Here is a 26343-nt window from a genome sequence, read left to right on the forward strand (position 1 = left end):
TGTAGGAGGGAAGGTATGTTTCTCTGACCTGCTGAATAAACCTGTCCCCACCCTTCGTTGGCATGCATCTGTTTTGTTTAGTGACTCCCCATTTGGCAACCATATATGCCTGGTCCCAGATGGTCTCTGGCAAATTAATCACAGCCATTAGCCTTTTCTCCAGCCCTTTTCTATTATTCATGTATTGCCTCCCTTGTTTGCTCCACCCTTTCAGATCTGTGTCCTGCAAAATCCCAGAACTAGGAATGTTAGAGTTCTCCCCACTCTAAAAATACATTAATACTGGTGTTTTTACATGCTATACCTTATTCTCAGTTACAACGTCCATGTGGATGAACAGCTAAGCTCAGCAATCTAAATTTCCATCACAATTTAAAATTGTATCTCTTGGAATAAAAGTAGTAGGTAGCAACTAGCAACTAATACTTATTGAAAGCTAATCATCTTCCAAATAAGTTGCTGTGTGTCAAAAGTTTAGCAACTGCCTGATGTAGTGAACTCTCAATGTGATACCATCAATACTGTTATTAAATCTTGCCTGTTTCTCATAGTATTCACTTGTATATTCATGAAAGGTAGTGGAAATGACAGAACAAGAAATTGTACATGGAATCCAAGCTCTGGTATGTGCAATAAATGAAAGTGTTTCTGATTATTAACACTCACTCTGAAAAGAGGCTAAACAGATTGCTGACAAGTGGAATCTTAGATTTGCTACATTCAATTATTATTTTTTCAACTCAAGAATCTATCTTGTAAGGCTTTGATTTTTATCAAGCTTGGCACACATGTGCTGACAACCACACATTTGTGGCTATTAAAGTGTTCTCCAAATATGTTTTTATCGCAGTTGAGCTTGAAATTGTTCTTTCAGGAAGTTGCACTGAACTTAGGTCTTATACCAGTGCCTTGGCATCTTCTCTGATCAGCAGGTTTCTCTGTCCTTTCGAAAGAAACCTAGTTCATTTTCTCTCTCTCAAATTGCTGTATTCTTGATTAAACTGGAAACCATATATTTTTTTAAAAAATTATATCCTTAATTCAGTATTTCCAATTCCATGCTAGGTAGGGAGTTCGAAATGTCCAATTTCTAGAAAAGTGCTAATATGATAGCCACTAATTACCTGCGGTTATTTGGATTTAATGACAATAAATTAAGAATTCAATTCCTCAGTTGCATCAGCCACATTTCACCTGCTCAATAGCCCCATGTGGCTGGTCACTACTTCCTTGGCCAATGCAGATACAGAACATGTCAATCATCACAGAAAGATCTACTGGACAACATGCCATTCTAGAAACTGCAGATTACTGATCTGTGGCAGAACTGAATATAGTACTTAGTAATATGATCTGGCCCAGGGACCCCTTTGTTTATAAGAAAATGTAGTACAGTTTTTTTTTTTTTGGTCTACGTATTTCATCTTATATAAAACTTCATAGAAAGTATTATAGGTTAAGCATCCCTAATGAGAAAATGCAAAGTGCTCCAAGCTCTGAATCTTTTTGAGCATTAACCTGATATCTCAAGTAGAGAATTCCACACCTAACTTCATGTGATAGGTCACCTGTCAAACTGTAGGCACATTGTAAATCTCGTATAAAACTACCTTCAGGAAATGTGTATAAAAGACTTACACGAAACACAAAGAAATTTTGTATTGGGTCCCATTCCCAATATATCTCATTATGTATATGCAAGAATTCTACCACTCTCAAAAAAATCAGAGACAATTCTGTCCCAAGTGTTTACCGTAAGTAATATTTAAATTGTGTCTTTTATTACTAAGTAGTATGAGCAGGAGACAACCATGAAACTCACGGCCTTATCCCCTTCTCTTGAGTCACCTCAGAAAGCCTTATTCAAACTCTCCACCTTCTCACTGGCCTTAGGCCTGCCCAAGTTCCCCCCAGGCACAGAGAAGGAGTTAGGCCCAGGAATGGGATGACACTGCCCATTGCATACACCATTCAGCAATGCAAAAGACGCAGAATGTTCAGGACTGTTCTTCTAGGCTTCATGATAATCGTGAAGGCTAAGCACATCTATATGACCACATCCAAGCTATATGACTGCTCTCTATATAGATGTTAGATTGTATATATGAACTCACTTATGGACCATTTTAAAACTATAAATGTGATGGCTCAACTTCACACAAGATGTCTGCAGTAACAACAAAACAGAGGCTAATTTTTAATCACTGTTGGTTACATTTTAAAACAACATACTCAATAGATCCTTCCCCAATATATATGTAGATTCATTATATATATGTATATATATTCATTTTATATACATGTGTATGTGTGTGTGTGTATTCATTATATATTTTGCAAAGGATCTATTGAGTATGTTGAATTATTTACAGGGGAAGTGTCTCTAAATTTAAAGCACTGGGCTCAACTGGACAATAATACACTGTTTTATCTGCATTTCTAGACTTCTTGGATACTCTTAAGTATATCTGTCATACTTGTTCCAATTAACAATTGAACCCATAGCTTTAACTGCCACCATATTCCATCTGAACAAATACTAGCACATTGTTTTGAAATAAAACTACTTATTATACAATTTAAAATATTTAAACTTATGATTTTACTACTTTCAAGTAAGCTCATTCTATTTCCCAACTGGATATTGCTAGACACTCTCGAATATTATTAAGATCAGAACTTGAGTTCCTTGACTAGGATAAAGGTCATGTTTAGATTCACCATCTCTTAAGTCAAGGCTGTCAGTCGCAGGCTAACTGTCCTCCTCACCTATGTAGTCAGGAGCTTTTGACTTGTTTGTTCATTGATGTGTTCCCAATTCATAAGGGTACCTGGCACATAGGATGCTCTCCACAGATGCTTGTAAGATGAATGAATGAATGAATGAATGAATGAATGAATGAATGATGGCAGTGAATCTTTGATTTCATTAGTTATAAACAATAGTCCCTCTAAAGGTTATTGAAATCCTTGGCAAATTTACCCAAAGTTAGCTTTCCTTTAGAGAAGTGAAACAAAACATATAAACGTGTTTTTCAGTAAAAGCTTAAGCAGCAAACAATGCCTTAGATATAAGACACAGGAAAGTAGTATTTAAAGTCTTTAATAGTATTTAAAGTCTTGAACTTTAATGTTAATGCAGAGTTAATAAAAAAATTTAAGCCACACTAGGCCTCAATGGGGATTCAGTTCACAGAGACGATTCTAACTACTGTCTAATGACACTTATACATATATATGGTTTTCTATGATTAGCAAAATGAAATCTAACTTACACATTATATATATGTTAAAAATTCATGATATTTAGTATTTATAAGATATGAAGTGAAAGTGAATTTCACTTTTAAACACCTACCTATGTTTTTGGTCTTCAAATGATTTCTAAGAGGAAATTAATGGTTTCTGCATCCCTTAGAGAGAAGAGACTGAATGCTGAAACAGAAATGGAAAGCCCGGACCCGTGAAGTGAATTATTCTCCTACCTTGATGTGCTGAATTCCACCCATGTTCATCCAGGCCTGTGCTTGATCTGGATTTAGTGCCACGGCTGCCTTATAGCTCTAAATAAATAAGAAATATCAGGTTAGGAAATGAGATCCCACCTTCAACACTACAGGATTGAAAGTGAAAATTTAAATGGTTAATAGAATGAATCTAGTCACCACTCCTGGTTCAGGAGAGTCCCCATTCATTTATGCTATTTTTCAAAATTGATGATTATAAAGTGAAGGAAACTGAAATGTGTAATTTCCCAGCAGAGCTAATATGTGCTCTTAAAGAGACTGAGGATGAGTACAGGGAATCCGGATGATTTCTATAATAGCACACCACTTCCCACTGGCCTTGACCTGCAAGAAAACTGTACTCTTGGCTTCATTAATGATAATGCAGTTGGAAAGAAAAAGCTTTTTCAAAAATCATAGAATCTGATCTGGGGGCTGGGAATGTAGCTCCATGGTAGAGCATTTGCTTAGCATGCATGTAGCTATGGTTCAACACCTAGCACTCAAAAATAAATAAATAAATAAATAAATAAATAAAAAATAAATGTCAGCAAATCTTAGAAGAGTTTCCTAAACAGCTTAATTCCAGTGTAGCACTCCCTTCTATAACATCACTGACCTCCCTATCCAGCCTGTGCTTAAATTCTTAAAACAGATGTTATTGCATCTATTTTACTAGTAGATAGTTTTAAAAAGCAATTTTGTTTTTATTCTATCATATGAACAGTCTTCAAATGTTCCAAAAGAATTATCTCTTAAGCATGTTCTTTTGTCTGAATATTATACATTCTGTAAAATGCAGTACCAGTGAGGTCTATTTTTACATTATATGAATTGTTTTACATCAGAAGTATGCTCACCATGAAATCCTAACTTTTGAAGTACTCACCTTAAATAAGGCAGAGACTTTACAAACCTAAGGATCTCTGTGTATTTTAAAGCTGTTTGGTATTTTTATTAGAGAGAAACAAGTCCATTAAATAAAATATAGTCAATTTTTCTCTACATCAGTTTTAGGAGAAATAAGTAAATGATGAGAAATTATATTTTTAAAAAGCCACTAAAATAAACCTAAAGGCATGTCTCTTGGGTTAATTTGTATCAGCAGAAATGGGAGTGTAGTATAGAAGTTAAGAGCTAGATTCAAACCATGGCTCCATCTCTTATACCAGTGTGACCTTAATCAAGTTATATGACCTATAAGTCTCAGTTTACAAAAGTATAAAGTGGTGACAATTGCTCTGTTTTTCTTATACAATGTGACAGTTGTGACTTCATACAAGTGAATCATACACAGATACCCTAATTAACTACTGTTGGTTTTGAACCTACTGCCACACTTCTTTGAATCTAACCACTCCAGATAATGACTATCTGAGCCACTGGAAAAACAACTATGAAATTACCTTTGCTTTCAGTACTATGTAATTAAGATACAGATAAATAGTTTAAATACTCATAAATTACTGTACAATATAAATATCTGTAGTCAAATTACCAATAACAATATTATCACATTAATTACAAATAAATTAGGAAGGAAGGTACTAGAAGCATTCAAAAGGCAAAGAAAACCCACAATTTCTAAGAAAAATGCTTGCAATGTTTCAGAGAAAAATGCCACCATTTCTATCTTAAGGGTTCGCATTCACATTAGTTCACATATCTTTACATGTTTTCAATAATATTTAAAAAAATAAACACTCATGTGTTTATTTTTCAACACCATTACATCATTTGAGATTTTCTCCACAATATACCTGGGTATAAGTTTTGCAACCTTATTAATCTAACTGGTGGCTGGACACAAGGAAAAAAAAGTATGGTATTTCAGTAAATAACATCAGTAAAACTTCTACTGATGTTCATTTGTGTCTTCTGCAGAATCTTCATTAGATACTACAGGAGTATTCATTTTAATCTGTAAATTTAATACCATATCTTTAGGTGTTTTTACCTCAAAAGCTTTGTCAAGAAGGTTCTGCTCTCTTAGTTGGTTTCCTTTTGTGAAAAAAAGTTCAGATACAACTTTTGGGTCCTTTGGTTTCAGTTGGAGAGCCTTGTCTATAGCATCGAGTGCCTACACAGATGGGAAATAAAGGGCAGAATTGGATAAAGGAAATCTTACTTGAATGATAAAATGCATAAAACTCTTTGTTCAGGTGTGTTGGCTCATGCGTGTACAACAATCAAAATACATTCTCCATTCTCCCTGATCTTCTCATTGAGGTTTAATGACCGTAACAAAAATAACATCTTTATTCCTCAGGTTTCCCATTTATAAACCAGTGACAACTGGTTTACAGGGAAGTTGTGCAATACAGCTGAAAGGAAGCAAGATCTGGGGTCAGATGTTTGCCCCGACCACATGTCTGTCTGGACCTTTCAACAGCCTCCTCTCTGGTCCTCTCAGCCCCAGCACCACAGCTCCTCTGCAGCAGATACCCTTTAACACACACATCTGATCAAACTGCTTTTCTCCTCAAATCCCCAAAGCTTCCCCAGGATGAGAAATGAAGCCATGAGCCCTGCCCCAGGGGTCTAGTTCCAGCAACCTATTTGTATCTCATGCTGCGCCCCTGCTCTCTCAGGCCCATTTCTCAGCCAGGCTCCTTGTTGCTGTGCATGTGCTGTTCCCACCACAATTACCCCCCCCCCCCCGCATCCATTTTGCTTAATAACTGCTACTTATCAGCCAACCCTAACCTACTTACCCCCTAGACAAGTGTATATAGTAAGGAGACCCTATGATATGTTCTTTGGGACACCCTATCTCTTTATGATATCACTGAGCTGAGTTATAACCAGGTTTGTTTTGTGTACTTGTTTAATTTCTGTCTTCTACTGTTAGTTCCATGAGGATAAGGCAGTGATCTTTTGTTTTTCTTCATACCATTTTTTGGTTGAGCCTACCACAGTGTCTGGCACATAGTGAGCACTCAACAAATATTTTATTGAGTCAGCTCAAGAATTTCCTTTTAAAATGAAAATAAACAGGAGCATTTGCAACACTGCCCTGCCTTCTAGGGTCATTAAGAAGATTGCATAAAACTGTATTAGAAGAAGCATGGAAAATGACAAAGTATACAAATGTTAGGCTTTCAGAACTAGCTAAAAGCAGAGATAAGAGCACACAATATATCAGAATAAGGAGGACCCAAGAATATAGTATTTCAAAGGGACATCTTAGGAGTTAAAGGATATCCGTGAAAAGCTTGCATGAGCTAGGACAGGCCCGCTGGTGATGTTCAAGACTTCTTGGCCCTTATAAATGTGTAAACTGGAGAATCATTCAGGTGAACACACTTTCTACTCGAGTCCAACCAACTCTCAGCAGTGACCTTCTCTACCTTGTCATGGTGCTCCTGCTTGCTATAGATCGCTGACAAGAGGCGGTAACATTCGAGGCATCCAGTCTCCTCTGACACAATGTGACTGGTCATCTTCTCAGCTTCTTTCGTCTGACCCATCACAGCCAAAACCTGAGCCTGCAAACCCACATGAACCTTGGCTTAGAAGATAGTTGGTTAACCCCAAATGGAAGCATTCAGAAAACAATCTTGACAGAAATGCTCAGCATCTATTTAGTGACTCACAGAGAAGGCTGAACTACCAGCTTATAGGTTTTAGTTTTTGTGTTTCTTTGTTCCTTTATTTATTTAGGTATGTGCATGTATTTGTGTCTGAATCACAGAAATGTCAAAGATACCCAATGAAATGGCAGGTGCCTCTTACAAAATATTGAGTGCATATGTCTGAAGATGAATAATTTCCTGATTCCAACAATCTGTTTTTAATAATTTGTTTGTAATAACAAGTTTGACATAGTACATCTAAGGAAGAATGAAATTCTGAATAAAAATATTGATATTCATGTTATTTTTCCTGAGTTTGGTGGCTATACTACAGTTACGTTGGAAAAGGTTCTTGTTCTTAGGAACTTTATGCAAAAGTACCTAGAAATAAAGGGGTTTGATATCTATCACTAACCAACACGGGTCTGAAAAATTATACCATGTACTAATAATACTACAATAACATTCATAAACATCTAAATATACATAGGTTCACACCTATGTATATACACACATGCATACTTAACTGTTAAAAATGGATTGAGCTGGGTGAATAGGTCCATGGGAATTTTTAAGCTATTTTTATAACTTTTTTATTTTATGATGGCTCTGATGGAACCCAGGGCATTATACATGCTAGACAAATCGCTGCTACCAAGCTATATCTGCATCCTTACAACTATTTTGTAAGTCTAAGGGTATTTTGAAGCAAAAACACCAAATATTTTTGGTGCCCCTGTCTTTTGTGAGTGGTAGTGACCCTGATTCTATGAAGACTCATGCAATGGGCTCCAGTTCTGTGGCCTGGTGACTACAGCGTGCCCTGATGCACACTGTGCTTGGGTTCCCAGCTTCATGTGCCCTCCTCCTCCTGCTCACCAGTGCCAGGCGGAGCTCCCTCTGTGAAGGCTGAAGTGCTGCAGCTTCCCGGTAAATCTGCAAAGCCTCTTCATAGCGGCCAGTGTTGTAATACAGTGCTCCCAGAGGCGACAATATCTCAGCTTTGCGTGCCACCTGCAGGGCACTGAGTTTGGAGAAAGGCAAATTGACACTTTCCTTCTAACAGGCACATTTCTGAAGGCCTAAACTTAGATTTAGGGAGGACTGTCCAAGGTTTGAGATGATTAAGATTAAAAAAAAAAAAAGGATAATAATGACACTCTCTGAATATAAAGATGTATCTGGTGACCTGCCAACATGGCAACCGAGTCCCAAAGGTCTTTTCCCTTGCTGTTGACAGATAGGTCTGTTCTTATTCTGATGTTTATGTAGTCTTTCTTCTATTCCCATCATGAAATTGATATGTGTGGTTTAGGTTGCACTCTAGAGATTAACTGTAGTGGAAATTAAATTCAAACCCTGGCTAAGTGTCATGACCTAACCAGTAAGAAGAAAAGTCTAAGGATACCATTTTTTTATTGCTGAACTATTCTCTTTGGAAATAAGAATCTGTATCACCTGAACTGGCAAAATCTGCCAGTCTTCTAAAAGCCTGTTTGTTCCAATGAATTACAAAGTTGGTGGCAATTGCTGAGGTCTCTGGCAACGTGAAAGCAAGGAAAAGGAACTGTACCGTTTGTACCATTCTTCGGCCATGCTGTTCTCCCCCAGTGACCGGTAGAGTCTGCCCAGGTTCACCATGGCCACATGATGACTTGGGCTGAGTCTAATGGCCTGTTGGTAATGGGCCACTGCTTTCTCTGGAGAGCCTGCAACCAATGACGGTTTGGTAAGAGCAGAACATGTCTCAATTGTGAGATACAGGAGTTCAGCTTCTTTTTCAACTAATTCTTCCTCAGTATTACAGTCAGACCAACAATGATCCAATCTGTATTTTAGCTTACCTTTTGGCTTCTCCTTAACTTTGGACCATTTCCCTTTTCATTCACACTTTCAAAAAATTAGTAATAAAAGGTAGCAAAACGAATGTACCTATGTATACTACAGTAATCAAGGTGTTTACTATATATATATATATTACATTAGTCAAAGTGTTTCTGGGCACCACCTTTGTTCATATGAGGTTTTGAGATCATCAGTGATTGTTATTTATCCAGTTGTACAAAAATTAGATTTGGCTATTATGGAAAGCAAACTGTCCTGAGGCAATTTCTAAGGGTCCGTCTAAATCACTATACTGAGGACAGTTACTGAGGAGGCACTGTATGTATAAGCTCCATCTTGAAAATCTCTTTTTAAATCATACATTTTATTTAGATGGTATTTGTTTAATGTGACTTTAAACATAATAATAATGCCAATTTGCATTTATTTGAGGCATTATAAAATTTATTATTTATATATTTCAGTATACTTCCAGTTATATGATCTTGCAGGTGTTTTGGATACTGTTTAGCTGCCTTTTGATATAATTTAGCTGTGTCTTGGGATTTAAAAAAAAAATTTAAAACAAAAACAAAAGGACCACTTTACAGATATAAAGATATATTTACAGATATACAGATGTATCTTACAGATATAGGCATTAAAGTGCAAAGACATAAGAGACTTGACAAAGATCCCATGGCAAGCAAGAAAAAAGGCCAGAATGAGAATCAAACATCTCTGGTCTGAGAAGGTTCCCCCAAGAAGCTGCCTAGTGAAACCAGCTAAATGAATGAACTTCAGTATACCCTAACGTTCTAAATGGGAAAGGAATCTTTAGTATCTGCAAGGAAATTTTCTCACATACACCCTCTTTGAATACAAGTTTGACTAGGATGATCCAAAACATACCATGTCATAGAGAGACCTGTGAATTGTCATTGTCATTTACAGGATATGTAGAGTATGTTATGGTTTGGATTTGAGGTGTCCACCCATATCTCATGTGAAACAAGGCAAGAAAGTTGAGGTGAAATGACTGGGTTAGGAGAGCCTTAACCTAATCAGGGCATTAACCTGCTGATGTGGATTAACCAGGTGGTAATGGTAGGCAGTTAGGGTAGGGCTGCAGGAAATGGGTCACTGGGGGTGTGTACTCTGGGGTACACGTTTTGTCTGTGGTGAGTGGAGCTCTCCTTTGCTTCCTGGCGCCACGTCCTAAGCTGCTTTCCTCTACCACACTTTTCTGCCACGGTGTTCTGCGTCATCTCAGGCACAGCAATGGAGCCGGCCATCTATGGACTGAGACCTCTGAAACCATGAGCACCCCCAAAACTTTTCCTCCTCTAAAATAAATTGTTCTTGTTGGTTGTTTGGTCACAGTGGAGGAAAAAGCTGACTAAAACTGGATGTGACTCTGTCTTGTTGAAATAAAAAGATGAGGGTTAAATTAGGCCCACAGGAGGTCTCTTTGGATCTTTATATCTTATGACAATTTATCATGTGGCTAATGAACCAGCAGGTGGCACTCTACAACAATTTTACATGCAAAAATAAGGTTAAGTTTCCTAGATACATAAGAATGTAAATTTATATTCTGTAAAACAGAAGAGCTTCACATATCCTGGAAAAATAAAAACCTTTCAAGCATTTCATATTGGGAAAAAATAATTAAGAGTGAATTTTACCGCAGGGCATCCAGTCTAGCAGTCAACAAGAACAAAGTGGTATTTTTGCATTCAATTCAAATATCATTTCATGACTTGTAAGTATTCATTACATGCCAATAGTATATGGGGCTCGGCACAAATCATAAAATAGAATTCCTGCCCGTAACCTTTTGTATTAAATAAGTATATTTTATTTAGTACCTGTCATAGGAGAATACTGCATCAATTACAATAATGTACTTTCTGTAAAACATATCAAGGAGGGAACAATGAAACAATTCTGAAGTCTTTTTTAAAAAAATCAATTATACAAAAGAATCTACCATCTGCTGGTAACTTGATCCAGAGATGGGTACTGTATCACTGTGGAGGAGCATTTCATCATCATAGATTTATAAACTTGTACAAATGATACCCAAAGAAAGCTGAGCCTCATTAACTCCTGGAGGATATTTCCTGCCACCTGAGGAGTTTTCCTCAGAGACATGATTATAAGAAGGGGCAGAGTTTACTAAGCTGAGCCTGAAGACTGACATGACAGCCCCCAGGTACAATGTGACTGGCAGCACAGCGAGCTTCCTGCCAAGACACTGGATTTTATTTCTGAGGGATTGTTTGGGTTACCCCCTTTTGCTTGATAGACAGTATTATCTAATCTCCACACAGAAGGTTCTCTTTTAATTTCACTTACCAGAATCAACTAAGAAAACTCCATAGTTGTTGTGTAAATCTGAGCTGTCTGGACAGTTCTTTATTCCTGCCTGGTATATTTCTTCAGCTTCCTTAAATCTTTCCTTTAAAAAAGGGACAGAAAAAAAAAACATGAAAAAGTGCTTTAAACATGATAGCAAACTGAGTATTGTGAGTGGAGAAAGCAGAACAAATTTACTGAGCACCTACTGTACGATAAACACTAAGATAAAACATTATGAACTCTGCCTGAATTAAGGTGAATTACTAACTATGCACAAGTACCTACAATACAGATCTGTGCTTAGTTCCTTTAGGGCAAACAAGGTGATGTTTAATACTATGGAACATCTAAATGGACTGCGGAAAAGGCTTGAAAACTACTGTTTGAAAGAGATGTCCTTCACCTCTGTAATTCTTAGTAAACCATGAATGTGCTTAGAAGTGGGGATCTGGCTGGGAAGCATTTGAATAGAGAGCACTACTTTTTTTTTAAAGGATCTATATTATAAGGTGTGTATTGGGACGTTTTTTAAGGGAAGAAGGAAGGGGAGACTGTTGCAGGTTATGGGGAGGGCTTGGCCTCATCCTTTCTTTCCTTCCAATATTTCTATGGTTTACCAAACTACTTGCTACTCCCCTTATTAAACCTGTGCTTTTTTTAAAAAAAAATCTCTGAGCTGTTCCCTCCTAGAGTAGTATGTCTACTCAAGAGCATCCCTCCAGCCTGAGTGGGGAAGTGGGGCTACTGGCCACACTTCCAATGGACAATTTTCTAATTGCCCTCATGTTCTATTCATCTAAAGATCACCCTAACATGCTTTAATAGTCATGAATTAACTTTTAGGCACATCTTTCACAACCATCAGAGATCACACTTTCTTTTACAATACAGTAGTTAAAATCTAATTAACCTGATGTTCTATGAATTATCCACCAAGAAACAATTTGATTTCCTAGTACAGGTAAAAGGAAATGATGCAGAATAAAGCACAGAACAACTGTTTCCTTAAGATGTTCTCTACATGAACATTTTCCAAAACTACTGTAAATTACTACTCCTGAGCCCTCAGCCAGGAAAGGGAAGGTGAAGCACAGGTTTCTCAGACGTGGCACCTTAAGTCTATGAATAAAAATGTTAGACTTTCATACCAAATGCTGCAACAGGTCAGGACTCAGATTTGATTTAACCTAGAAAGGTAATAGAAACTTTGTCCTCTATAGAATGACCGATGCCATCTGCTTGAATTCACATATTTAAATACCATTAAGGAAAAGGTGAGATATCTCTTTGACAAAAGTGGGGATTCAGGCTTTTAAAAATATGTTCTTTTTTACTGCCAAACTCAACAAATTACCAAACTCAAAAAAGTTAAAGATGAATGAAAATCTTTTTTTAAAATTTTTTTTAGTTATACATGGGCACAATATCTTTGTTTATTTATTTTTATGTGGTGCTGAGAATGGAACCCAGGGTCTCACACGTGAAAGGCAAATGCTCTACCACTGAGCCACAACCCCAGCCCCCCACCAATGAAAATCTTAAAGTATTTCCATTCAATCTACTGAAAAAGGGAAGAATTAAAAGATATTATCCATGGAGTGGCTGACAACCCAGTGTGTGTGTGTGTCTATAAAAAGATGATAGGCAGAATGTAAATTACATAAAACTCCAATAAAATTGATATTTAGAAAGTAGCACTGGGTATTCATTCACTTATCCATCCATTCAACATAGGTTAGCTACAATCTCAGTAATTAAGAATTGGGCCCTTGGTACTTGAGTACAATGGAGTAGCATCCTGTCCCTATTATTTACCCCTGTGAGACTTTACTTTCTCTCTGCATTAAATGTAAAACAGGAATAACAATAGAACCTCTCTCACAGGGTTGTGAAAATTAAATGGGTCAAAACATGCGAAACACTCAGAACAATGTGTACTACATATTCAGCCCTTTGTTTACATGTAGTTATTATTCTTAGTCTGATCACTAGAAGTTTTACTAGTGCTGGCTGGTTTTTCCACTTACATGGTTAGGAGATAGATGCCTAAGACACAGAGATGATGACAACATAGTAGTTCTACTCAAAGACCAATGAACTAACAAACACAATGCAATGTGATCAGTTGACTAATGAGATAAGCACAAGATACTCTTGAGTTTGGGTACCCTAGAGTTGTTATTGCAGCATATCAGACATCACAACCATTTCCAAGAGGCATCTTAGCCAACAATTACAAGTTCCTGTGCAAATAACTCTGTATGAGAAATAATGAACTAACTCAGGTGTATTTTCTTTCAATTTTTCTTAATCACCTTCTAGTACAGAAGTCAAGGAACACTTAATATCTTACTTAGCAGCAAACAGAGAAAAATACCTCGGATAATCCAAACTGAAAATCTTGATTTGCCTATTTTACTATTTAATCGGTGTTAGGGTTTGAAACCGCCATCTTTGTTTTTAAAGGATCATATTTTCAATCTTACATGACAATTTTACAGGATGCAGTAACATGATAAAATACAAATTTCACAACTAATGATTAAAACTAGAATGGATAAGATTTGCAGCTAACAACAACAAAAAAGTGAGAGCACAGATTAGAAATGGCAAGAACATTAATGGACACAAGTTTACCACAATTTTAAACCAAAGGGTACTCAGAGATTAAAATTCTTAGCTAAAGTCTCATAGTTACCTGGCGACAGAGCATAGAATCTAGGTTCTAAGTGGACATACAAGGAATTGGTGACCCCTGAATAAAAGCAGGATTTCTGAAAATAAACAAGGATGGCTCAAAACTAATTGCTCAAAAGTTACACTTTTGGATATTCATCCATCCACGCATCTGCCATCTCAATAGGTACTTGGTGAGCACGCTTCATGTGCTACATACAAGTGGAAACACCATAGGGTACCGCACAGACACATCCCTGTCCTCATAGACAAGCAAGAGGGTTTCACAACAAGGAGGCATCACAGCTAAGCTTGTCAGAGTCAGGAAGGAGAAGCACAAGGTGCTGGTGAAGCAGCCAGGAGAGGCACCCAGACCTGGAATTAGAAGGACTGGACACCTGTCATACCTGAGGGTCCTTGTTACCATTCACTTCAGCAGCTATGGAACATAAAGATGTGCCCGAAAAAAAAATCTGCTTCTATTAGATCTTCAAAACATCTCTACAACCAAACCAGGTTAGTTGGAATGTGTTTTTACTGAAAAGAATAAAATTGATGTCCTCACAGTCTCCCTGGCTCAAGTCAAATACAACAGTAAACAGCAGTTTTCAAGTGTAATTAGTTTTGCCTGATTTAATTTTACCGCCCCCCTTTCTTACTGCCTCAAAAGAGGCAGAGAATACATTTTCATCTAAAACTTCTCTATTGTTTTAGGGTGTATAACTGAGTTTCTAGTAGAAAAATAATTTTCAAAGTCCAAAGGAGTAATGGGATTTAAAAGACCATGTGTGTCAAGAGCAAGTAATCACATTCCTGTGCCCTCGGTGGCCCCCAACAGAGTGTTGAGGCTCTATGAAAAATGTCTTCAATATTTGTCTTTCTTTTCCTTTCACAAGGAACGATTAACTCCACTTAAGAAAAGAACAAAGGGAAAACACCACTACAGGAGAGAAAATACCTTACAGGTGCTTAAAACGAGTTTTCCCTTTCCTGGAAGGACAACACATTCATCTTGAGTAGTGGTATTATTTAATCCTTGAAGCTCAATTTCAAGCCCTCACTTTCATTTACCTCATCTGGCTAGAAGTCCTGAATCATGCCTGATGGTTCCTGATTTCTACAGACTTGAAAGTTCCAAAGGAAAGGAAAATAAGCTATTCACAGGACAACTTTAATTAAAAATATAAGTGATTCAGAGAATGTTCCTGACAGGTAACAGTGGGTACTGTACACCTGGGCCCCCAACCAAACACAGCATGAAGTCAGCCTTCCAGAGCACAAACCTGATCAACATCCCCTCTTTATACATGCTATAATTACCTAAGATGGCATGTGTTTTACCATGAGGAAGGGAAAGTAGGAAGCAGAGGTTCTGAAAAAGAACTCCTAACTGTAATTAACTCTTTTGGGCCAAGTGATATATCTGTAACATCTTCTTTATAGTTCAGATTGCAGCAACCAGCAGATAGACATTGGCTTATGGCTTAATGTAGCAACTCTCAAGCTTCTTGATTTTAAGACCCTTTGCAGCTCTAAAAATTACTAGGAGACCAAAGAGCTTTTGTTTATGTGGACTACGTATATCAATATTAATCATATTAAAAAAGAAGCTGAGAATTAAAAAAATATATATTTATTAGCTTATTTAAAATAATAACAAACAGCATTTACATGAAGTTTTTTATATTTACTATTTATAATTTTACTATTTATAATAATAAAGATTACTAATATTTATTAATTTATATTTTCACAAATCTCCTTAATGTTTGACTTAGTAGAAGAGACCTTATTCTCCTCTCTGATTTTGTGTCAATCAATGACTTTTATATGGCTTTTGTTGTTGAGGATGGTGAAGTATGTGAGGAAAACCTGGCTTCACATCGGTATTTATATGGTTAGTAAAGGGGACAGTATTTAAATAGCTTTTCCATTCTTGCAGATATGTCATGTAGCAACAAAAATACTAGAGTACTCATGAGGGACGGGGAGTGAAATAGCCATCAGGAAAACTGCACAGACCTTCTTAGATCCCTTCTTGGAGCAGCTGGCTTAATGGATGGCCCAGAGCAATATGCACTTACTGTTTGCAAGGTGAGGAGTCAGGCATCCCAGAGTGGTAAAGGACCAATAGAAAAAAAAGAAGTTTCCCTAGGGCCCCAACATCATGGCTAGACTGCTTTCTAGAAGTACTTCTGGTCTAACCCATGATGTAAAGTCACAGAGCCAGGAGGCCCCTTCCCATTTAGCCAAATGAGGACTTATAATTATGAACCTGAGAAGCTAAGGACCAATGGATCTTTAAACTCATGTAAATGGCTTTGCCAAAAACTATTCAAGAAATAGGGATTCCAAAGATAAAGCAGAGACAAATGCTTTCTCACTCTCTTGTTTTTATTTTCTTTACAAAATTGTTCCTCCATCCCTAAGTCATCAACAAGGACATTTATGAGAAACATTCTATCAATATTTGATGTCTAACTATCTTTCACATCTGACTGAAATGAATCAACTCATTTGGCTGTCCACCAAGGAAATTTAGATATTTTCTAATCCTGGATTTTCTCATCCCTAGCAGAGTGTGATCAACACCACTCTGTGATAATTTAAGTAAAAGAGAAACAACCACTTTACCGAGCAAATTCCAAGAGCAAGCAATGAAAATAAAAGCCCAAGAGAAAGCATTAACAGTGAGCACCTACAGGAGCAATGCATTCCTGAGCCCAGGAAAAGAGAGGAAAACCCACATTTACATACAATCACACCTTCCTGCTTCCAGAGGCTTTTCTTGTTGTCATTGTGCCCCCATTCTTTACACTTCCCTAGAAAGGAAAAGTTCACTGTTGCAAAAAAAAAAAGAAGAAAAGAAAAAATAACCTAAATAGTCAACAATTAGCATGGTATTATGTAAACTACAGCCCCTTCTTTTGAACTAGTAAATAACCATTAAAATGGTAATTATAAAGGGCCATTCTGCACTATGAAAAAGTGAATACTATTATGCATAATTTAATGTCAAGTGAAAAGAACAAGACCCAAAATATATGAAATATAAGTAGGAAAACAACATAAATATATTAAAAAGATTTGCATGATATAAAAATGATATTTGTTGTTTTTAGATATTTTATTAAGGGTGAAAGGAATATTTCATTTTTTTCTGATTTTTCACACTTTTGTGTCTATATGAGTTGTGACGCTGGGGAAAAAGAATAAACTGATCTCATTTCCTTCCTAAAGTCTGGTTTTCCTCTGGTCTCCCATGGCTAAAAGTGGCCGTGAGTCCTTTAGATGCTCTGCTCTGGAGTTCTCAATGATCCTTTCTTTTTCTTTCAACCTGCACAGGCTGATAGTCCCCCTTTGCACAATGGTCTGTCCATTCCCTCACCACCTAAAACAAGGCTCTTAGTTACTCACACCAGAATGCAATTTTAAGCTTCTTCCAAAATAACCCCACGTATTTCCACAAGGTTTTCGGCCTTCCACGTCTGAAACCCCCTCTTAGGACACTTAGCTTTGCTTTCCGTTACCTATCAATTTCAGGCCTGGGGTGCATCATGGGCCTTAATACGCTTTTACCATGCAATGTCTTTCCAGCTTATTAACCTAATTTTCAGATTTCCCCTTCTCGAATCATCTACTCTGCCCAAATAGATTTACTTGCTATGTTTAGGTTCAAACAGAGCAAGGAATACAATATGTAGTTCCAGAAAAATCCTAGATGGGCTTATTACATGAATGGTCTCACTGACACAGAGGATGGGAGAGTGTCAGTAGATAGCATGTTTGCAACAGGAGCCAGGAACAACAAATACACCTTGCTTCCTTTTTTGATGGAATCACAATCTGGCATCAGGGCAAGGATTTCAGCAGGTGTCTGACAAAGCGTTTTTGAAACATCCTTGTAGAGAAGACTGAGATAAGTGAGCTAGATGATAATATAAATCAATAAGTTAACCAAATGTTGAAGAAGTCTACCCAAAGATTCCGGGGTAAGAGGGAGGCCAACCTGAAGAGAAGGTTCTACAGGTTGGCTATCTGGCTTTCCATCTGCTACCGAGCTCTGCAACAATTTTTTAAAAACTAGAGACATAATAAAAAAATTAGTAGCTATTCTTATCAAATTTTCCAACTGAAATACCTGGGAAGGGTAGACAATATGTTGAAAGGCAGGAAAAAAAAAAGTGCTATAGAATCAGAAACTTAAGGATGATGTAAAGAACTTGAAATTAAATTCAGATAAAGAATTCAAAATCTTTTCACATACATTGTGAAAATTTGCCTGCACAATGGGTGACTTCATTTCAGTGATCATTTTAGCATTAGATTGGTCCACAAACAACCATATAAAGCATGGGCCATACATGTGGACAGATGGTGGCACTGGAAGATGACGGGCTCAGTGAGGGTTGACCCTGGTTTGTGAGTGTTGCTTCCATATTCTCTGGGTATCTGAAATTCTGGGAGGCTGTTAAATAAAGGGGTGCCACGCCACCAAGAAATGAATTCCTTTACTACCAAAGAATGTTAAGCCAGGTGGATCTTCCTTAGCAGTTTCTCTGTGCCTTGTTTGTGTATCTGAAGCATTCCTCCATGACTAAAGAATCCAAAACATGAAGAGGAGATGGTGCAAGTTGGAGAGGGGGAGGCCACCCTGAATTAGACCCAACAGCTGCTCCATCTCTTTCATGTTAAAATCAATTGCCTAAAGGGGCAGAAGAAAGAATCCTTCAATCATTCAATGAGATTCCTAGATCTCACTGTGTTTTATATCCATATCTACAGTAGGAAAGACTGCCAAAAGATATGACCTTTTTATGTAAGAAAAGAGCCTGGTCTTAGTCATAATTTGTTTTTCTTAACGATTGTTCACAGCTTCCATTACGTGAAATGCAATAACTTTCATCAATTTGCCATCACAGTTCACAAAAATGAAATTTATCAAGAAATCAATTTTAAATCAGCTATCTGGCACTTTTTAAACAATGCTGAGGAAAAAGGATATATGCTGACCTATTCAAAATTCCACTTGAAAATTGCTTTTGCTTTTATTTAATGAAAAACAAAACAAAACGAAACAAAAAAACAAAAACAAAATCTAAGCAACTTCTATCTGCTATAATATTTGTTAAAAGTAAGAATGAATATAAAGACCCTGAAGGATGGGATAAAATAAATTTTGGGGTCACTAAATATCAGGATAATTTTTAAAATAGTAACTTTCCATGAACTTAGAATTCATCAATTTAGAGAAGGAATACAATTGAAACTTGGGAAATGTATTAAGGCAAATTATTTTTCACGTATTAATACTTTATTTGTATGGAAATAATTATACTAATCACGGTGTTAATAGTTATTAACTAATTAAATTATTCATTAAAGTATCTACTAGCACTAAGTTGATATTCAAGAAGATAATCTTAAATATTCCTAAAATGTTAGAGCATTAGATACATGAAGATAACTCAGAATACATAAATTTTCAGACTTGGAAACTGAGACCAGAGAGGTAACAGACTCTGCCCAACCCCATGCTGTTGGTTACTGTGAGGTGAAAAAGAAAAATGCTGTTCAACGCTGTCAACATCACACCACAGGTAACTGAATCTCAAAGTAAGTTAAGTCAAGAGATGTTGTGTAAAAGCCTGCATCACTATGTTAAGCCCTAAGAAGAAACAGGTGTAGAAAAAAATCACTAGTTTTCTTAAGCTGTCAGTGTGAAGAAGATAAACCTAAAACACTAAAAGTCAACATAAGGCTGAAATTTAAATGCAAGATATTAATTCAAAAAATAATAATACACAATTAGTTGTTATGGATTCCCATAAATGGAACACTTTGGAAAGATAAATCACCATAGAATGTGGAGGAAATGGAAGTTGAACTGATTTTGAAGAATGGGGAGGGTTTAGAAGAACAGAAAGAAATAATACCCAGTGGCTCAGCAGGCTGAGGCAGGAGGATCACCAGTTCAAAGCCAGCCTCAGCAACAGCAAGGTGCTAAGCAACTCAGTGAGACTCTGTCTCTAAATAAAATACAAAATAGGGCTGGGGATGTGGCTCAGTGATGGGGTGTCCCTGAGTTCAATCCTTGGTACCAATAAAACAAAACAAACAACAACAAAATAACTTGTTGGATTGTCACTGGTATGGTAAAGTGATATCAATTAACATCAAGGTAATTAATGGAATATTACTCAGCAATTAAAGAGAATAAAATCATGGCATTTGCAGGTAAATGGATGGAGTTAGAGAAGATAATGCTAAGTGAAGTTAGCCAATCCCCCAAAACCAAATGCCGAATGTTTTCTTTGGTATAAGGAGGCTGATTCATAGTGGGATAGGGAGAGGGAGCTTGGGAGGAATAGATGAACTCTAGATAGGGCAGAGGGGATGGAGGGGAAGGGAGGGGACATGGGGTTAGAAATGATGGTGCAAAGTACAGGTATGAAGACATGAATTGGTGTGAATTGTGTATACAACCAGAGATATGAAAAATTGTGCTCTATGGGTGTAATAAGAATTGTAATGCATTCCACTGTCACATATGAATAAAAAAAGAGCAATTAAATGTTTATCTGCCCTGATAAGCTGGAGAAAAAAATGAACTGGGAACTGTTAATATAATGCTTGATTTATTTAGTTATACCTCATTATTCCACAAAGAAAGGCAGCTTTAAAAAATATACAACATACACTGAATAAAATAAATGGTTTTAAAAATGACAAACCCAAGAGTAAAAATGCACACAGAGTAAAGCAGAATATGCAGACTAGAAGGTTGTCAGCTGGAGGTGAGTCGAGGCAAGATGGAGGGGGGAGAGGGGAGAGTGAACCCTTTCTAGCAGTTTCATGTTTTTTCATGAACTGGTTTCAAAATAAAACAAATCAACCAATCCTTGTAATGTATGAGAAGTTCAGCCTTTTTTAATGCTAAAACATGAGACAATTTGTCCTTCAAGTGCTCATAAAGAAGTCACTGAAATATAATTATGTCCAAAAAAAAAGTCACTGAAAGATGTCTTGGGTGATGGCCTATGGTTATAATGGATAATTTCTCATGGCCGTATTTCTCACTGGCTCTCGGGGTCAGACAGGATCATCATGCTGAGACACAATTCCATGATAACACTGTGGCCTACATGCCCAGCTCCACTTGCAGTATAAGAGTAAAATTCAGAACATGTACCATAGTAGAGACAAAAATCTACTGGTCACATACAGTGTGACAGACATGGGAATACTGTCATGAATAAAATGGCAATTCTCATAAAGACCACGAACATGCAAATGTATGTTAGATGGCCATAAATACTATCGGAAAGTAAAGCAGGAAAAAATGACAGAGAACATCCGGGCAGTGGAAAGTTGCTATTTACATACAACAGTCATCACAGAAGACACCTTTGACATGGTAACACATGGACAAAAACTGACATGATGTGAAGAAAGAAACTCTGAGCCTTCTGGGAGAGAAATGTGGCAGGCAGAGAGAACAGTTCCTGTAAGGGTCCCCAGAGAGAAGCTTGTCATGCTTGAACAAGACCACTGGCCAGAGAGAGGCAGGATGGGGATCTTAGGAAAATGAAGGAGCCAGAAACCAACCTCAGATCAAAAATAAGAAAAATTGAATTTGTACTGATTTTTTTTTTTTTTTTTGGTAGGGGGTGGTTACTGGAAATTGAAGCCAAGAGTGCTTAACCACTGAGCCACATCTTCGGACCTTCTTATTTTTTATTTAAGTTCCTTAGGGCTTTGCTAAGTTGCTGAGGCTGGCTTTGAACTTGTGATCCTCCTGCCTCAGCCTCTGGAGCCCCTGAGATTGGTGTGCACCACTGCACCTGGCTTGTACTGATTTTTTTTATTCCCTAAACAGTACAGTATAACAACTATTTGCATATCATTGGCATTGTATTAGGTAATACAACTAATCTAGAGATGTGTATGGGTTAATATGCAAATACTATAACATTGCATATTAAGTACTTGAGCATCCACAGAGTTGGGTATCTAAGGGGGATAATGAGGATGACTTATTAAAGCAAGAAAACTACTTTCATAATTTCCATCACTTAACTACTCATAGAATGTCCTAATTTTGCTTCTTGGTGGAACTTATATGGGTTTTTTTAAAATGCAAATTGCACCCTAAGTAACTGCCTCATCAAAATAATTTCTTATGTTTAACCTGAATGAATGCTGCAAGGCATCTAGCAAAGATGTTGTGCATGATTTTAACGACAATCTGGCAATTGTGTGACAGCATAATCCACTGTCTATCAAGGGCACCTCCAAGTGTCAACAAAATTATTTCATCAATTTAGAGAGGTTGACGTCTCTCCACTTTTCCATAGCAAGGGGTCATGTGTCCAGAATTCTGAAAAGTGGTATCAAATCACTTTGAGAAGTGAAGAGGAGGAGATTCAACACAAACCTGTTTTATGCCATGAGAAATTTCTCTTAGGATGCCATCAAACCTGCTATCTCCTAACAGGTATTGAAGCACAGGGTCTTCAAGATTGTCATTAATTTGTTCCCTATTGAGTTCAGAGACCTCAATCCATTGTCAATTCCCCAGAAAAATATGACAAGTAAACAGCAATAAAAACAGCAAGTCCCAAAGTGACAGAAAACATATTAATGGTCAGTAAGACACCACCTTTGTCTAAAGGTCACCTACACTGTGAAGAAAATATTAGAATGAGAAAACTAGGCTTCTCATATCTGTCAAGAAGAAAAGTGACATAGAGAGATTAGGTGTCCAATGTAAGTTTACCAGCCATTAGTCAAATCATTAGTACAAAAATTTATGTAACATTAATTTATACACTTAACAGTCACATTTAAAAAAATACGGTGTGAAATTAAATGGAAACAATTACCTGCTCAGCCAATAATGAAGCTAAGCTTGAATATGCATCTGCAAACTCGGGGCCATATTTAATGGAATCCTTCAGAAGAGTGATAGCTTCTTCTTTCTTCTCCTGGGACCTATAGACAATAAGTGGGGCAGGGGCATCTTTTATTAATACTTTGCTTAAATCCTCTGATTAGACTTTAAAATCTCACTTCCTTTTAGCAAAGATTGCTCATTCATTCTGGATTTTATGGCCAATGAATCAAACTTGGCTGTCTCAAGGTGCTAACAGCTTCTTTCTGTCTCTGGATTCTCCTTTGGAAAGTGACATAAAGATGCAGGTTATTCACTCATTTTTCTACCTTCTACAATGCACTTTTGGGGAGTTTTACGTAATAGTTTTATGAGTTTGTGAACAAGAAATGCTGACCCTCAGAGGAGTAATTTTGGGGCCATTACCTAGGTGGCATGGGAAACAGTTTACCATGATGTGGAAGATGGTATGGGCGCCTGTTTCTGGCTGCACCACTTCTAGCTGTATTCCTAACAGTAGCTGAACCCCCGACCAGGGACAAGCCAGGCCAGACTGCCAGTGTTAATCTTTGGTTTTATATCTAAGGGAAGAAAAGTTTCACACATGAAATTAGAAAATACTGTGACCACTGATCAGCAAATAATAATGAGCTATTTTATCATATTTTTATTGAAAATGGGGACTGATTCAGTAATATGTACTGCAACTTCAGCAGAACTCCTCCACCAGTTATCAAAGGCCATGAGAGTGGCTTCTGCTATAACCCCCTACAGGTTCAGTCTCTGTAGGATGAAGTTATGTAGAGGGAAGTTGTTACCGTTTGGAAGCGAGGTGTCCCTGAAAAGCTCACATGTAAGACAACGCAAGAAGGTTTGGAGGAAAAATGATCCAGTCACACAGAGACTTAATCCAATCAGTGAATTAATCTCCTGATGGAATTGAGTGGTAACTGAAGGCAGGTGGGGTGTCATTGGAGGAAGTAGGGCACTGGGGACATGGCTTTGGGGATATATTGGTATCTGACAATTGGAGACCTTTCGCATTCTCTGCTTCCTGATCATCATGTGAAGTGGTTCCCTCTGCCACACTCTTCTGCCATGATGTTCTGCTTCACCTTGAGCCCTGAGGAATCAAGTCTGCTGTCTATGAATTGAGACCTCTGAAACCATGAGCCCCTAAATAAACTTTTCCTCCTCTATAATTGTTCTGGTTGGGTCCTTTTAGTCACAGCAGTGAAAAAACTGACTAAAACAGGAGCTAATACTGACTCATGTATGAGTTCTTAAGCTGCCAGAAGCAGCTTGCAACAAGTTGATTTCACCTGGACAGGAGCTTCCTATGACAGATGGAGGGTTCGGGGGCCAGGGGATTCATGATTCCAATACAGACCTTGGATTTATGGGTTCAATTTAGTAAACATTTACCATTGTCTGTTCTATGCCAGGCACTTAGCTATTTCCCAAAAGAGGTGGTTTTCCATACTATCTACTTCTTGGGTTCTAGCTAACTCCTAATAGGATTCTCTGATGCACAGTCCTATCTTTGAAAACAAGTTGTTCAACACCTGTGTCCTTAAGTGAATGGTCCTTGGGATGTGGCTTTAAAATTGCAGGATTATAATAAATTTGTATTACATCTTTCTTAAAGCTTTCTTGTTGATTCATCCAGTCAACAAAAATTTCAAAATTCTCTTTACGTCTATGGAAGCCATTAGGATTACATATATTCAGATTTCTATTCTAAACTATACCTTGAAGTAATTCTTCCATTTGCTCATTTTTTTAATGCAAATGTATGTTTTAATCCTGGTAATTTGACCATTGATTTTATGGTTAGCAGAACTCTTCCTCTGATGATTTCATAAATCTTTATAAATGTTAAATTTGGAAATCATCCTAAAGTCCAAAGGAAGATGCAGACTTAGGAGATGAAGGCTGAAATTAAGTCTCATAAGGCATTATTTAATCAGATACTCTTTAAAATAAGAAGAGGGAAAAATAACTACTGAAATGATAGTAAAGATTTAATGGTTTTCATTTGTCATAACTTATATCAGTTAAAATGGAAACTGAGACTTTTTACAAATGAACTCAGCAAGATTAATTACCACTTATCATGGTCTATGAATGCAAATACTTGAGGTTGTCCATTAACATTCATGTGACACAATGAAAAAGTTATCATCACAGTTATTCACAGGAACTCAGATTTCTTTGTGAAAAATGGTATCTCTAAAATTCCTTAAGGAACTTGTTGCTTTCAAGAAAAATGTTTCATCATGTGATCAGCTCAGTGATGAGAGTTTTATAATATGCAAAAACTCTGGCAGCAAGGATTCTTCCTCTTGGCTCTGTACTTTTGGATGATTCTGGTTTGTCTGGGAACTTTTGAGAATCACTAGACACCAAGGGTCAGACTAACAGATGTCACATGCCACTTTGACAGATACTTTGCAATGCTTTTTAAAGAAAGTCCAAACAATCCATAAGTAGTAATTTTGTTTTTGTTTCTACAAGGGAGACAAATTGAGAGTATATTTCTTCTACAGTCCTGTTGCTCACCATTTGGTGGGAACTTGTATCATAGGTATGCTTTTGGCATAATAATTTACAGCAATTAATTCGTCCAAATAGAACTTTACAACATGATTACCATGTGAAATTTCAAACTGTTTCAGATTTTAGTAGCATTCTTTTTCATATACACCTTGTAGCACACGTTCCTCTGATAATTATCCCCTATTTAAACACAGGGGAGAGATTCCTATAGTACTATCAGACTGCTGCCATCAACAGTGCACCTTACTCTGTCTGCTTGTTAACACCTCAGTTCACACTTTTATTTTACACATTTGCTTCTAGTTACTCTTTCTTCTCTTTGTACTACATGCAGACAATTCAAAGAAAGTTTTCTATGAGCACTGCTTTCAACATTGTCCTTGAGGTAGAAATCTTCATTAATGCTCAATTGCCTACAGATAGAAAATATCAAAACTCTCTACAATCTGGTTCTGACTGACATTCCACAAACACCCTGGGACCCACTATTCCAACCAGACTGGGTGGATTTTGGCATATCTTCTATTGAACCTAAGAGATCACCTGCTCCATTGATTCTTCATCTTCACAGTAACTTAAAGTCACCTGGGTGTGCTTTAAACAGACCTTCATGTTCTGAGGAAGCCCTCCATATGAATATGATCACCATCCACATTTGAGTATTATGAATATACCAACCTCCCTCATTTATAGTGATGAAAGTGAGACTCCGAGAGCCTCAAGGAATGTCTGGTCCCGAGCAAAGAAGAAGGACCTGCCCCAGGTCTTGTCCCTCTCTGCCTGGTGTCCTTACCATAGCACTTCACAGAGGGCCTTTCCCTCCTCCCCACTTAACTTCTGGTTCCCAGTGAAGCCTTCCCTGACTTGCCTGGCTCAAAGCACTGTCCTCTCATCAAAGATCCTAAGCCCATAACATGATTAGAAAAAAGAAATAAAGAAGGTCTGT

General features: G+C 37.3%; 1 protein-coding gene across 1 annotated transcript in view; it reads right to left on the reverse strand.

The window, feature by feature from the left end:
* Positions 1-26343, reverse strand: part of Tmtc1 (transmembrane O-mannosyltransferase targeting cadherins 1) — a 269839-nt gene that overhangs the window by 6708 nt on the left and 236788 nt on the right. The window contains exons 14-20 of the mRNA XM_048802437.1: positions 22831-22939; positions 11267-11369; positions 8655-8790; positions 7961-8105; positions 6857-6994; positions 5464-5586; positions 3486-3563 (exon numbers count right to left, since the gene is read on the reverse strand). Of these exons, the coding sequence (XP_048658394.1) occupies positions 3486-3563; positions 5464-5586; positions 6857-6994; positions 7961-8105; positions 8655-8790; positions 11267-11369; positions 22831-22939 (832 nt within the window). The remainder of the gene's footprint in view (positions 1-3485; positions 3564-5463; positions 5587-6856; positions 6995-7960; positions 8106-8654; positions 8791-11266; positions 11370-22830; positions 22940-26343) is intronic.

The sequence above is a fragment of the Marmota marmota genome, unplaced genomic scaffold, assembly GCF_001458135.2.
Source record: "Marmota marmota marmota unplaced genomic scaffold, marMar, whole genome shotgun sequence".
Lineage (NCBI taxonomy): Eukaryota > Metazoa > Chordata > Mammalia > Rodentia > Sciuridae > Marmota > Marmota marmota.